We start from the raw sequence: 13,543 nt of genomic DNA, 5'->3' as shown, positions 1-13,543 counted from the left end.
CACAGAAATCCTTGCTTTCTGCATTTGAGAATTGCATCATTTGAAACACTTTTGAGTACTGGTATGCTCTCAGAAGGGAGCTTTTCTCCAGGTAGTAAAACCTTGACCAAATACTGCTGTAGCTCTAGAAACCAGGAAGCCAGGGATCAAAATACAGAGGCATTGTGTAGGATTACAAAAGCATCGTCTGATCTTTTAATATCACAAGCCATTTTGTCCAGACCGCAATTATTGTTATTTTTTAAATCACAGATTATAGCACTGCATCTTCCTTTTGCAGAGATACTAAAAAGACATTTTAAGCAACCTTTGCCTCCCATTACTGAAGATACTCGCACATGACTGCTTGGAGCAGTTACATCTATATCATATAATGTCAGTAGCTTTCCTTATTGTTCCCTGACGTAACTCAAAGTGGCAGAAGTAACATATTGTGAGCCCAGCTCTTGTGCGCCAGGCTTATGGGCTGTCCTTCTTCTGTCTCAGTCTGTCTCTTGCAGATTGTAAACCACTAGCAAATGTCTGTTCCTTGTCCTCTGTGGACTGTGCTGTGGCTTTGAATGTTTCAGGCTTCTGTGGTTGTGCTTCCTGGCCATAATTTCACCTAGAAAGCTGAGCACATGCCTGGGTTGGGTTATCACTCATTGTAACTCATTACAAATTGGCACTTGGCTGGGGGAGATGTAGTACTTCAGGCTGCTTTTCTCAAGTTAATCTGTACTCTTTGAATCAGGTAGCCTTGCTTATTACGCTTTATCTTGGTCACATGGAAGAGCATCTGTAAGAGCTGGCAGGTCTTATAGCAGGCAGGGAAAACGTTATTTGCACCTCTCAGTCACTGCAATGAAATCCCTCCATGAAACGTGGCCCTGTCTGCAGGGCTGGGGCTGCTGTTGGTCTCCTGCACTGCTTTGTCCTGCACCTCATCTGTCTGACCTGGTGCCAATCCTGAGAACTAATATCCACTGGACACAAGATGTAGGTCTTCCTCTGCCTGCTCTAAGTGGGTATTGAAGCATAAGAGCCAAACCAGTGACCTAGAGAGCTTCTTTTAAAGTGTGCAGGGAAGTACGAATTGACAGCAGCATGTTTATGATGAGATTTTTCAGCAGCACTCAAGATGAAAGAGCAGATGGTGTTGATGGGAGAGCAGGGTTACAAGGTACAAGATGGGATTTTTATCATGTTAATAACAAGACAGCAAATCCCACAGTGCTTTCTGTTAGTCTGAAAGATGATAGTTCCCTGTAGGCCTTCATGTGAATCTGAAATGTCCAGTAACACGGGCTGGAGGATGCCCTGTTAGTTCATGATGTTGATGCTATCGATTGGCTTGAGTTTGGTCATTCTGATCCCTTTCCTCACTGCCCATACCCTGGGAAGCCTTTTAGGGTGTACAGGATTTTGAAGTTTAAAGGTGGGGAAGTGCTGGGCATGTTGAAACGCAGGCAGATGGAGCTTCAGCACTTGCACTTAAATGAAAGTCATCATCCACATTACTCTGCAGTTCTCTGAACATGGGGAGAAGCTTTCACTGTTAGTCAGCTTGCAGATCCCACAGGCTTTGCTCTCAGCTGCAGATAATCTTCCAAGGATCACTGCTTTGGCTGCTACATTCAGAGCCATCCGGAACTGTGAAAAAAATCTCAAAATCCCTTTTATTTCTACATATTCCAATTGGATGTTTTTCACAAACTAATGATAAAAGTTACTGTAAACCTTTTCTGGACATGGGAACTTCCTGTTTATCTAAACTTTGTGCTTGTTGTTTATTTGCCCAGGGGGGTTGTGGAGTCTCCTACATTGGAGATATCCAAGGCCCGCCTGGACAAGTTCCTGTGTGATGTACTCTAGGTTACCCTGCTCTTGCAGGGGGGTTGGACTAGATGATCTTTCAAGGTCCCTTCCAACCCTTGGGATTCTATGGCCTGTCTTTTCCAGTGTCCGCACGCTGGTTGGGAAGTGTGAAAGCTATTATGGTAATAGGAAGCAAGATGGTTTTTCTGCTGTCTTAGTGCCAAAGAGATAGGAATGGATGTGATTCATGTTGGATGTCATCCCTGCTGCACATACACCATCTCACTTCAGCCTCCCTGCACGGAGGTGTATCTGCAGAAGTTCCTTTAGCTTGGCAGAAGGGTCAGCACTCTTCAGCTTACTCTAGGATCAGCATAGCTCTGCTTCCCCTTACAAGGGGGTTCTTCAGGGTGTTTATACTGTGCCACATACAAGGTGAAATAGTGTCCAGTTTCCTCCTTCCCTTCTTTTCACATAGCATGAGGAAGTTAGTCTAACTTGGCAACAACCTGGAGCTGGAGGGGAGGAGGTAGGCCCTGCTTTAAGGTGACTTAAAAATCAAACTGGTACTCCTTGCTGTTTACTTTGCTATGTTGGTATATGATGAGCTTTGTCATGGAGAATAATTGAAATGAACATGGATCGATATCTAAATATACATTAGGGCATATTAAAAGGCTTAGAAGCAATGGTCTGTTAAAGAGGAAGTTATTTCAATTCCTGTGTACACTGCTCAAGTTTGCAATGAGAATGACAAAACCTGCAAAAGATGATTGTTCTGGGAGAATTGCAAATATTCTATCAAAATATTGTTCTCTTTGTGTGGTGTATAAAGTCAAGTCTGGATTTTGGGTTTACAAACTTGGAATCTGAATGGCACCTTTGTATTATTGATGGGTGTTTGAAAGAGGAGGTGTGGGTAACAGAGTGTTGGAAGTCGGTGCTTCAGCATGTTTAGGGATGAATTCCTGTCCACAGTATTGTCTGGCAGCATGTTTCTAACAAGTGAAGATGAATTGGGCAACAGAAGTGAAGCTGTTGTGTGATGCACCATAAAATATGACACTCAAATACACTTCAGACAAAGCGCTGACACTGTCAGGTTTGAAATACATGGTGTGTTTAGCTCAGCTGCAAAGATAAATGTAGTGTTGAAGACTTCAGGTGGTGTGTACTTCATGTCCACGTGCAGACCTGGACAGCTCTTAGTACTGTAAGAAATAACTGTGTTCTGCTCATGCTGGCAAGGGGCTGTTTGTGGATACGGATGTTGGGGGTTTCAGTGGTGTGACAGAAAATGAGCAATCCTGTGGTGTGATCAGCTCTTCCCTGCCTGGCTGGGGGATGTGATGGTTGGAAGTCCTGCATCTCCATTCCCTGTACTGCACTTGTCCTTTGATTACAAAAGGACAGCTCTCTAGGGACGTTGCTGTGCATGTTCCTGAGCTAAAATAATAGCTCTGTGTTTTGTGACCCTGGAACTTTAGGTCCTGCCAGATGCTAATGAACCAGTGGAAAACATCCAGGGGCTGGTAATTGCTTTGAGCCCCAGCTGTTTGTGCTTGGTACGCTGTGTCAGAGCTCGCTGCTTCAGTGCCTGTGCCCTGTCACACTGCCGCCAGGTCCCCTTAGGGACTCTGGGGTCAATGCCATGAGCAAGCTTCTGATAATTGGGTACATGGGAGCGTAGTGACCATGTGGGTATCGGAGGCTTGAGCGTGAGTTGTGTCTCAGCACCACCTGTGTGGTTCACATCTGTGTCTGCAGTAAATCCAGGCACTGTGTCCTGCTCCAGGGGCTGGAGGACAGAAGAGCCCTTGGCCAAGCAGCAGTGAGGAGGGAAGCGAGGCTCTTGCACTGACCCAGTCCTGTTCAGACACACAGCTGGATGTGTCCTATTTATTCATTTGCTACTTCAAAAACCAGCTTCTGGGGTGCAGAAAATAGAAGTGCTAAGAAGAATCAGTGCTTCAGTTTTCTTGGGATGTGTGTTCCCTGTCAGAGACCTTTTGTTGTTGTGTTTGCAAAACGCAATTTTTTGATGATTCCGTAGTCCTGAAAGAGGCTGGGACATTTTACAACCCTTTTAGTATGGGTTAATTCTCCCACAGAAACAGAGGATTAAAGGGAGAGTGGGAATACTTTTCTGTAGCATCAATGGAAGGTGCTTTCTGACAGCTAGTGCCATGTCTGCCAGTGGTTTAAGGCAGCTCAGCTGAGTTGTGTTGAGGGGGTTAGAAGGGGCTTTGCTCACCCTGATGCCCTAGCTGAGCAGGGGTCTAACCCCAGAGCAGGGCTGAGGAGCATCATCTCCTGCTGCTGCAGATGGGTATGGACTAGGGCATCTTCCCATGTGTAGGAAGGTTAGAGCCATACAATCGGTTAAATGAGGGCACTGTTCTTTGTTAGTATTGGTATTTAGATCCCTTGTATAAGTCTTTGTTCATGAGAAGTTCTGAAAACCTCTGTTGGCAAGTAAAGAAGTACAAGGCTGTCGAAGTTCCAGCTTTCATGTGTTGCACTGACACCATTATCAGCATTGGTAGCACTTTTCAGGTGAGTAATATTGACAAACCAGCTTTCAGTATCTGTCTCATCTGCTGTTTATCCCTGTGCTTACATACAGTAGGAGGTGATAAGCCAGAGGTACATGTATTTATTCTGTTTCACTCTGCTTATGAAAAAGATACCTAGACCTGGAAAAGGTATAGGAAAAGCATAAAGAGGTTCAAGTATCTGCACAACAAATTTTGGTCTGTGTTATTAGATGTGTTACTGAGGGACTTGGGATTTCTTATGTTAATTCCTTGGACATAGGATGCTGGGCCAGATAGCACTGCTGTGGTACAGCACTGTCTGTGTACAGCGGAAATACAGTGGAGTGCTTATATTCATCCTGTAGTTTGCAACTTGATATTCAGGGCTCTGTGGTGTGCTTGGAGCTGGGAGATTTGCAGGGAGCTGCAACCAGATCAATGTGTTTCATTAAAGCAGAGTGGACAGTGTTTCTGAACGGACTGAAGAACAGATAGTCTGCCCAGGATTTTCAATGCATTAATGTCATACCGATAGTGGTTTTGTTGTTTTTTCCAAAGGGTCTTTACAGGTTCTATTTTAAAGCATGAGCCTTGCAGCATCAAAGCTGAACAAGTGGGTATGTGGAGGGGAGATTGGAAAGGGGGGGGCAGAAGAGAGTCTGACTTCTGATGACTTGCTCTGGTTACCGGGTGGCATTACTGCAGCTGCAGAATCAGAAAGGGGATACTTGCTTTATGCCTAAGAGGCTTTATTGTTTCTAAACTATATATAGTTGGGTAATCTTTCTTTAGACAGGGAAGGGCATCGTGGGACAGCCTCCAGAGCATCTCCAGGCTGCATGGTGGGAGCGTGAGGGGTTAACACGGTGCTGGAGCATCTCCGAATGGGCAAGCTCATTGTCAGAATAATGTTTAGCCAGGTGTTAATCTGTGTCTGGAGGGAAGTGCTGGAATTCATTATTCATCCCACTGGGGGAGGTCATGGTCCTGGGAGGCTGCCAGCGGCAGAGCCAGCCTCCTGGCTTTACTGACATGTGCCATTTGTGATGAATGCAGCTGAAGTCCATTTGAGGAATTCTGCTGTCAGGCAGCCAAGCTGACAGCGAGACGCGGAGCTGAGGCACTCGGCGAGCTCCGAGGCAGCAAGCGAGATCGCGCTCAGCGTTGGGAGGGCAGGAGGGGACAAACGGAGCTGCAGAAGGAAAGCATCGTCTTTTCCTTCTGTCCTTTTTCTCCCACTCTTCACTTCCCTTAAATCCCGTGTTCCCTTTGGAAAGTCGCCGGCTCTGACAGGAGGAGTGCAGGCACGCTGCCTTTCAGCAGCAGGATAGCTTTGGGTTGCTGTTCTGCTTTTTAACGGGGGCAGGAGGTGAGACAATGATCAAGTCAAGTTGGTTCTATGTCAAGTTCAAGCATGCGGAGAAGGTAAGTGGGTATGTTTTCTCCAGCAACCTTTCCCGAGGGATTGCTGCATGGTCGCCTGCAGCCCCCTGCTCCTGACAGGCACCAGTGGGGAAGTTTCACTGGTGAATATGTTTGCTTGTGGCTTGCTAGATAACGTGGTGCCGAAATCCTCTGCAGCACAGGGTAGGGGCTGGAAATGTGACAGCCACAACTTCAGCATCGTGTAAGTGGAAGAGAAAAAGATCCGATTCCTACAGTGTTGTGTCAGTTAAAGATGAGAAAAAAAGGAGAGATGTATTTGTTTGCCTCTTGTGGAGCTTGAAAGGAGGAATGTTTCTTGTTCTGTAGAGCTGGTTATGAGATGTAACCTGCTTCTGGAGAGAAGTCAGGTCTTTCTTCTCCTTTAGTAACTAAGTATTTAATTGTAAATAATTACTACTGGAAGAAAGAAGTTCTATTAATCAAAAAGTAGTGAGATGTTTGCTAAGGTTGTCTGGGGGGAGTTTACTGTGGAACTTGCTGCATTTCCTACTGCACAGAACATGGTGCTTTCTGTTGGATTTTCCTTTCACACTCATCTTTACCTTTCCTGTCCCCTGGTACCCAGATGCCTGGAGGAGACAGAGGGACAGGGATGGGGAGAAGATGGACCATGATCTCAGTGGGGACCTGCTTGACAGTAATGCATGTTCACTGACTGGCTCCCTAGAAGGTTTCCTGCCCCAGGTTCAAGACTGATCCTGTGGTCAGTAATGCTGAGACCCAGAGTATCTGTATGTAGCTTTGCTGTTTCCTTGAATCCAGCAAAATGGAGAAAGAGCATGACAAGATTTTTGTGGGAATATTAAAGAAGCCCCCCTATCTGTTCCCTAGACATCCTCGAGCAGTTAGCAACTTGCTGTTCTTAAAACAGGGAAAAGCCCATGCATGTGCTATTAGCCTTAAATTTTCTATTCTGGCAAATAGTTCTGGCGTATTGATTTATGGCTTGTCTTTGTGCCTGAAGTTATACTGCACACTGTGAAAGCATATATATTTCATTTAACAAGATTGTCCTATCATTTATCCCAGGCTGCAAATAGCATATTTAACAAAGTCCCAGATTTAAGTATTCCCTTTTCATTTGTTTGGGGCAGTCTTACAAAGGCAATTTGGCTGCAAAATCCTCTTTATTAGGCAGTTATGTTTTATCTCCTTGATGTGTCTCTGCAATAATTCCATGGGTTTAAGAGTCAGAGCAGACCTATAAACATCTCTATCAAACCAAATCAACTCTGCATATTTAGCATGTGAAGCTCTTCCTGGAAGTACGAAGTCTAATGAAATCAGTAGTTATTTGTGCGTGGATGAGGTTGGCTGTTTAAAGTACCGAGGATTTTTATTTTCCACCTTGACATTTGGTGATTAGATTTCCTTTTTCTGTTTTAGTTTTCAATACCCCTGCAGTTGAACCAGAAAGCCCTGAACCGAGCGGATCATGTTCCTGCTTTTCTGTCACCGGGTGACTCTGTGTGTGTGTGTGTTGCATAACCTGCCATACCAGTTTTGTCAGAAACAGATCTTTTTGAGATCTACAACCTGTGAAATGTGAACATGGATGAAATCCAGGAAACCCATTTAATTCTTCTTAAGAGTTCCTTGTGCCTTACAGGATTTTCTTCTGATTCACCAGGGAAGTTGCCAAGTCTGCTCATCTATTTGGGGGGAGAGAAAAACTCGAAACCATAATGCACACATGCAGGAAGTGCGTGCATGCTCTTCTATTGAATTGTGTGATAAGAGACCCATTAGTCCTTTGCATGGAAGCAGGGGTTCCTTAATGGAAGGCTCTTCAGATATTCAATCTTGGCTATGAGGTGGGGATGTTCCCCTTGCTAAACACAGGATTTCGTGTTGCAGTTGTGTGCTTGGCTTATTCTGCGTTAGCCTCAAGTCTTGTCTGCCTGCAGAAGTTGTGCTAGTGTGAATTAACACTGAATCTGTTAAACTGGTACAGTTCTCTGGCTGGACACTGTGGGTACACGCTCCATGAAACAAGTGCTTCTGCCTTGGTGTAACCACATTGGTTTAAAAAATGAGGTCAGATTCCTTTGCAGCTCGTCCATGTTGTCAAGGCTTTAGGAATGGGCTTTACATTAGCAAAGCTGAAGTACCTCTAGAAATCCGCAGACCAGCTTCCTGCAACAGTTTGTCTAAAGGGATTGAAAACCTCCCTTGGAGATGCAGTTTCTCATTTTCAGTTGCCATACGGGCAGGCTGCTGCAAGGATGAGTGTTCCCACTCCCAGCTACGCGCTGTCAGCGGCAGTGCTTGTGCCGCCACGTGGTGACATGAGTGCGGGAGCTGATCCAACTGGAAATGAACAGGTTTTATTCCCTTTTTTGGGGACTGGCTTCGTTTTCAGGCAGATCAGTGTGTGTCCTAGTTCACCCCCAGCATACAGCTATAGGAGATGTACCTCAACCTTATACCTGGTTGAGGGTGAGTGGAAAGGACAGTGATGTCTCTTCTGGCAGCAGCCCATGAAAATAACATTAATTTGAGCTTACTCTCCTCCTTTGGCAGTGTTATACAATGTCTGTTGAAGGGAGTTCATGTTAGGTTAGGGAAAGGTTGGGTCTCTGCCCTCACGTCAGTGCAGTATCTCTGTTAAATCAGAACTAGAACTGCTTTTCCTGTGTGTGCCACAATACTGACATTGCACCGCTCCCTCTTAATTCTCTTGCAGAGAAGTTCATTGACATTTTGATTAGCTGGCTGGCTCTGCAGAGGTTGACATCCTTGCCTCTGGCCATCACAAATATGTTTTTTTCTTCCCCTTTGATTTGCTTTGGAAGATTTTAATGTCTGAAGACCCTTCTCTGATATGTATTTATTTCTATGTCAGAGGTAACTGCAGGCAGCTTATCCATTGTGAAATATTCTTTCACATATACATAGTCAACCTGTTTTATGCTTTTGGCATCACTTACTGCTGTAAACTCTTGTGTTTGAACATTGCACATCTCATCAGATTTATCCGCAGCTTCTGCAGACAGACCTGAGCTGAGGTTTGGGGATGAAACTTGACTGAGCTCCAAGGGAATTCAACCCTCGCATGTCTTCTGGGAGCTTCCAAACTCACTGCATCCATCTGCCGCCTTGAAATCTCTTGCTAAGCCAGTCAACTTGTGTTGTCTGCCAGCTTGTGACTGGTTTATACTGGTAGGGAGAAATTCAGTGGCTGCAATGGAAAGCCTGGGAAATGGCCTTAGACTTTCCCCACCTTCTGTCCTAAAGACATGTTGGAACTGGAAGGAGAAGAGCAAGATAGTGGATAAGCTGATGTACTTTGGCGTGTTAGTTTGCTCAAGTTATCCAAACCCTTTTTAATGTTGTGTTAGACAAGCACTGCAAACCCATTTCACAGCAGCACATTTTTAATTGTGGTTAAAATAATCAGATAATAAAAGTAACTAAAGTAGAAATCCACACAGCTTCATCTTGAGTCTATTATCAAGTTAATTGCAAACATTCTATTCTATAAACTTCAAGGGAGCCTACTGGAAAAAGCCCAAAGTTTTTATGTTTACCCTTTTAAAGATTTAATATAAGGTCATTTGGACAGGAGCCACTTTTACATAATACCCACATTCAGTCTGAGTGCATTTACACTGTAATTAAAATTCAGCAGCTCCATACAAACAATAGTGCTGACACTGGGAAATCGGTTTGATCTGAGGAGAGAAAAGAAGGCAAAGCTCTTGGAAATCTGTGACATTCTGGGAAGTGTGGGAGATGTGTGGAGGGAGGCAGCAGGAGTGGGCAGTTGGGCTTCACGTGTTGCTGCTTCTGTCTGAAGGAGCTCATGGATGAAGCTGGAGGACTTGAAAGGTTTTGCTTTGTCCCTGAAAAGGCTGGTCCCTTGTTTGAGGCTCATTGATGGATATTGCTGAACTGAAGCAAAGCTTAATTCTCTCATTCCCAGCAGTGCCCAAAGGGAGGGAAGAGCTGTATTCCTAGCTGGGAAATTAGATTAAAACACCCGGTACCTAGATATAGGGTGCATTCATGTCTTGCTCTATCACAAGACTCCCACTACTCCGGAAGGCAGTTTACAGTTTTGACAGCTAAAATAAAAAGGCTTAAGGACAAAAAACACTTTGAGTGTTCGAAGGGCTTCATTTCCAGCAGAAAGATTTCAATTACAGTCATTTTCCTCTAGTAAGTACAAAGAGGTAAATGGAAACCCTGTTTCAAATGTTAAATGTGCAGACTACATTATTGCCAGTTGTATTTTGAAAGTAAAGGATAAAGCCAATCTAAATCAAAGCCCTGATTCCAAATTACTTTTTAAGAGTATGATGAGATCTGCACCCAGTAATTCAGCCACTTGGTATCGAGCAGCACACAGCACATCGAATGTGACTTGAATTAGATTGTGTTGCTCTTCCAGGGGGATCGAGGCAGGAAGCATCTTCCTTGACAAGCACCAAGAGTTGCATCTTGAAGGGGCTGTGCTGCAGCTGGAGGTTTGTGAGCTGCTGTATTTTTAGAGAATTCAGGGTTTTTTTTTCCCTCTCTTCTCTGACTGCTCATTATTTGTCTTGTCCTGTATAGGAGGAATGTGGCAAAGATTTGGTTATTTATCTCCTGTGTGGAAACACAGGAGACAATGTCTCCTCCTTCCCATTCCCCAGAAAAAGGTTTTTCATCTTGGGACCATTTTCTCCCCTTGCTGGGATGGGGAATACATTTTCAGGAGTCCATAGGTGGTTTTAGACCAGCTACTGAAATGAGCAGAGTGTTAACATAGGTGCTCAAAAGAGCTGGATGGCCAAGGTGATAAATCAGTCTGGTGACCTGAGCACACTGAACACTCATTTTCCCTGGGATGATGAATTCTGCCACAAATCTCTACCCACACTTGATTGAGTCAGGGGTAACTGCTGCAGTTGGTGACTTTTTTGTGTCAGACTTAGAGACATAGAACCCCAGACTGGTTTGTGTTGGAAGGAGCCTTAAAGCTCGTCCAGTTCCAACCCTAACACTAGAGCAGGTTGCTCCAAGCCCCTGTGTCCAACCTGGCCTTGAGCACTGCCAGGGATGGGGCAGCCACAGCTTCTCTGGGCACCCTGTGCCAGCGCCTCAGCACCCTCACAGGGAAGAGGAACCCTCCTGCTTTTTTCTCCAGAAGTACTTGCTGGAGCTAATTGTGCTAATCTTATTTATTTATTTTTGCTGCTACTTCTCCTCATTGCTTTGTGGATGGATTTCTGCAGGTGCGGAATCAAGATGTTGCTCCTTAAACTGATGGAGATGATCTGCAGAGGGTTGCATCTTCCCAAATTACTTGGCACAGACACCTGGTTCAGTGTTTTTATCACTTTTAGCTGCTGAGTTTTCCCCTTTCCTGCCCATGAATATTAAAAGTTTACATTTTTTAAAATCATGTTGCAACTGTGGCTGCCGGCGTTTAGGGAAATGAGTGAGATTTGTCATTGTGGTGCTTGCATACAGATATTGGGCCTAGTCATCCAAGTCAGGAAAATAGATGTAGCAATTTACTGCACTTGTAAATATGGATTATTACAAATGTGCCTTCATGTTTCAGGAGCCTGAGCTCCTTGGGCTCGGCTGCTTCCTTCCCCCCACCTGGCTTTGCTGGGTGAGCCTGTGGTTGCCATTACAGCTCTCTTACAAAGAATTGCTTTGATTCGTATTTTGGCTTTTTGTTAATTGCATTGATTTTATCTGCTGTTTCTGTGAACACAAAGATGCTGAAGGACAAAAGGTGCCTGCTCATGGTGGCTGCTGCTGTGCTTTGCTTGAGGCTGGGTAGTGCATCTGAGCAATGCTTTCCCCCTTATCTTGGCCTCAGGCTGGGTTTGGCTGGCGCACCAGCAGAAACACAGGCTTCTGTCTCCATGGCATTGTGTGCCCACTGAAAAGCAGGCAGGGCTGAAACCCAGAGGAAGAGAAGCTGTTGGTGTGCACTTGCCAGCCCTAGACGGGTGGGAGATCAGCTCCTCACAGCAGCACTGCTCAGCCACATGTGTGCTCACATCAGAAACTGCCCCTCAGGTTTCTTCTGCTCCTGGGTCTGCAGAACCAAGTTCAGGCAAACCTCCTGTGTGGAATGACCTCCATCAGTGTGAGCCATGCTCAGGTCCTGCCCTGGCTCCCTCTATTTCTGCCTATGTTGTTCTAAGCATTTGAAGGAGGATGCTGAAGGTTGTTGGGCCAAGTAGTTCTTCCTTATTTTGATTTAGACAGCACTCTTGGCAGTTCTGGCAAGTCTTGGTGGTTGGACCAGCTCTTGGGAGAGCGCTGGTGTGGTTTGTGATAAGGGCATTTTAAGTAAGAAGTGAAATTTTTGATTTCTTTGTTCCACACACTGAACATCTGCAGTTTGTTTTGTGCTGTAAGTGGTTATCACTAACTCATAACATTCTGATATAAAGAATCAGAAGGTCTATAGGTTTATTTGCCTTTGCTGGGAATATGGTAGAAATACAAAGGACTTCTTGGAATCTGAGGCAATTGTTGCATCCTGCGCACCCGGATGGCTCCAGGGCTGCTCCTGCCTGGGCAGATGCAGCTTTGTGGACTCGCATGGCTGAGCCATCGGGATCTATGGGCACCTCCTGTTTTCCCTTTGGCATTTCTCACAAAGGAAGTCACTGGAGCAGAACTGTTTGAGCATCTCGATATCACTGTAGGATCCTGCCACCTCTAAGTGGGAATATGTGTTGGGTGTTCTTCTAGCTGGAGCCAGATTCTGATCAGCCTTCTCTTCAGTATGCTTTGAGATCTAGTCCTGAAATGTTCCATCTTCAGTCCTGGGTTTTTTTGCATGTGTTTGTGAGACTAAGAAGCATTGTATGCTAATGGAAATTGACAGGGGCAGGTAAAATAACAAGGGGGGGGGGAAGCCCTGATGCATTCTGCTGATGTAAATTTTTAATCAAATGTATTTTCTTCTGTTAAGCAACTTTTACAGCCCAGTGCACAAAACACACAACCAGAAAACTCTGCACAATGAACCACATGTAATAGACCAGCAGTGCATCCATTACCCATTTTTAGGTGTGTAATGCATTTAAATCCATTTCTGTGTGCATGGCAATGTACCTTCAAAAGGTAATTAGAATTTGCACAGACTTGCTGGCATAGTTCCTTAGGTTTTCTTCAGATTGCAGTGCTTTGGAGGGTGTCATTAACAGTGGTTGCTTTTGTAATAAGAAGGAAATACAATTTAAAATACATTAGGAAATACAATTTGAAATACATTAGAAAGCTGGAAACTTTATATCACAATTTCTAAGGTGATTGTATAGTGATTGGTATCGGCGAACACTGTTCTTTAGCACAGCTGGACTGAAGAGTTGGTAGAGCATAGAGCAGGTTGTAATAGCAGTAATAGTGACATTAAATAACACTGCGATATGAGTAACTAGAGGTAAATTTTGTATTTACCATGGTTATAGCAGTATCCTCTGTATGGGTGACCAGCCTCAGTGGAGTCATCACTGTTGCTGTGTTTTCCACACAAGGACTCCTGCCAGGGGACTCCCATTTGAAGCCAAGGATCTAAGGTTGAATCAGTGCTGCCAGAGGATGGGAGAGCTGCCTTCTCTCAGGCAATGAGCTGTGGTGAGACCTTCTGCTGTCTGCGAGGGACTGATGGCAAAGCAGCAGACTTGGGCATGGCTGGGCACACGTAACTGCAGAGGAATTCTCTTGAGCTGCGTTGGGGATACAGCTTTTGACTTGCAAGCCTGTGGTATGTGTAATGCTGGAACCAGCGACATGTAGGTACTTGG

General features: G+C 44.9%; 1 protein-coding gene across 6 annotated transcripts in view; it reads left to right on the top strand.

Annotated features, from left to right (window-relative positions):
• Positions 1 to 13,543, top strand: part of AUTS2 (activator of transcription and developmental regulator AUTS2) — a 715,720-nt gene that overhangs the window by 230,145 nt on the left and 472,032 nt on the right. The window contains exon 1 of one of the 6 annotated variants that reach the window (XM_034068707.1): positions 5,512 to 5,759. The exons of the other annotated variants lie outside the window; for them this stretch is intronic. Coding sequence (XP_033924598.1) covers positions 5,712 to 5,759 — 48 coding nt within the window. The 5' untranslated portion in view covers positions 5,512 to 5,711. Of the gene's footprint in view, positions 1 to 5,511; positions 5,760 to 13,543 lie in introns of those variants that run through there. 6 annotated transcript variants of the gene reach the window in all.

Source organism: Melopsittacus undulatus, chromosome 13 (assembly GCF_012275295.1).
Source record: "Melopsittacus undulatus isolate bMelUnd1 chromosome 13, bMelUnd1.mat.Z, whole genome shotgun sequence".
Lineage (NCBI taxonomy): Eukaryota > Metazoa > Chordata > Aves > Psittaciformes > Psittaculidae > Melopsittacus > Melopsittacus undulatus.
The sequence above is the reverse complement of the archived record's forward strand: the minus strand, read 5'-3'. Positions and strand labels throughout refer to the sequence as shown.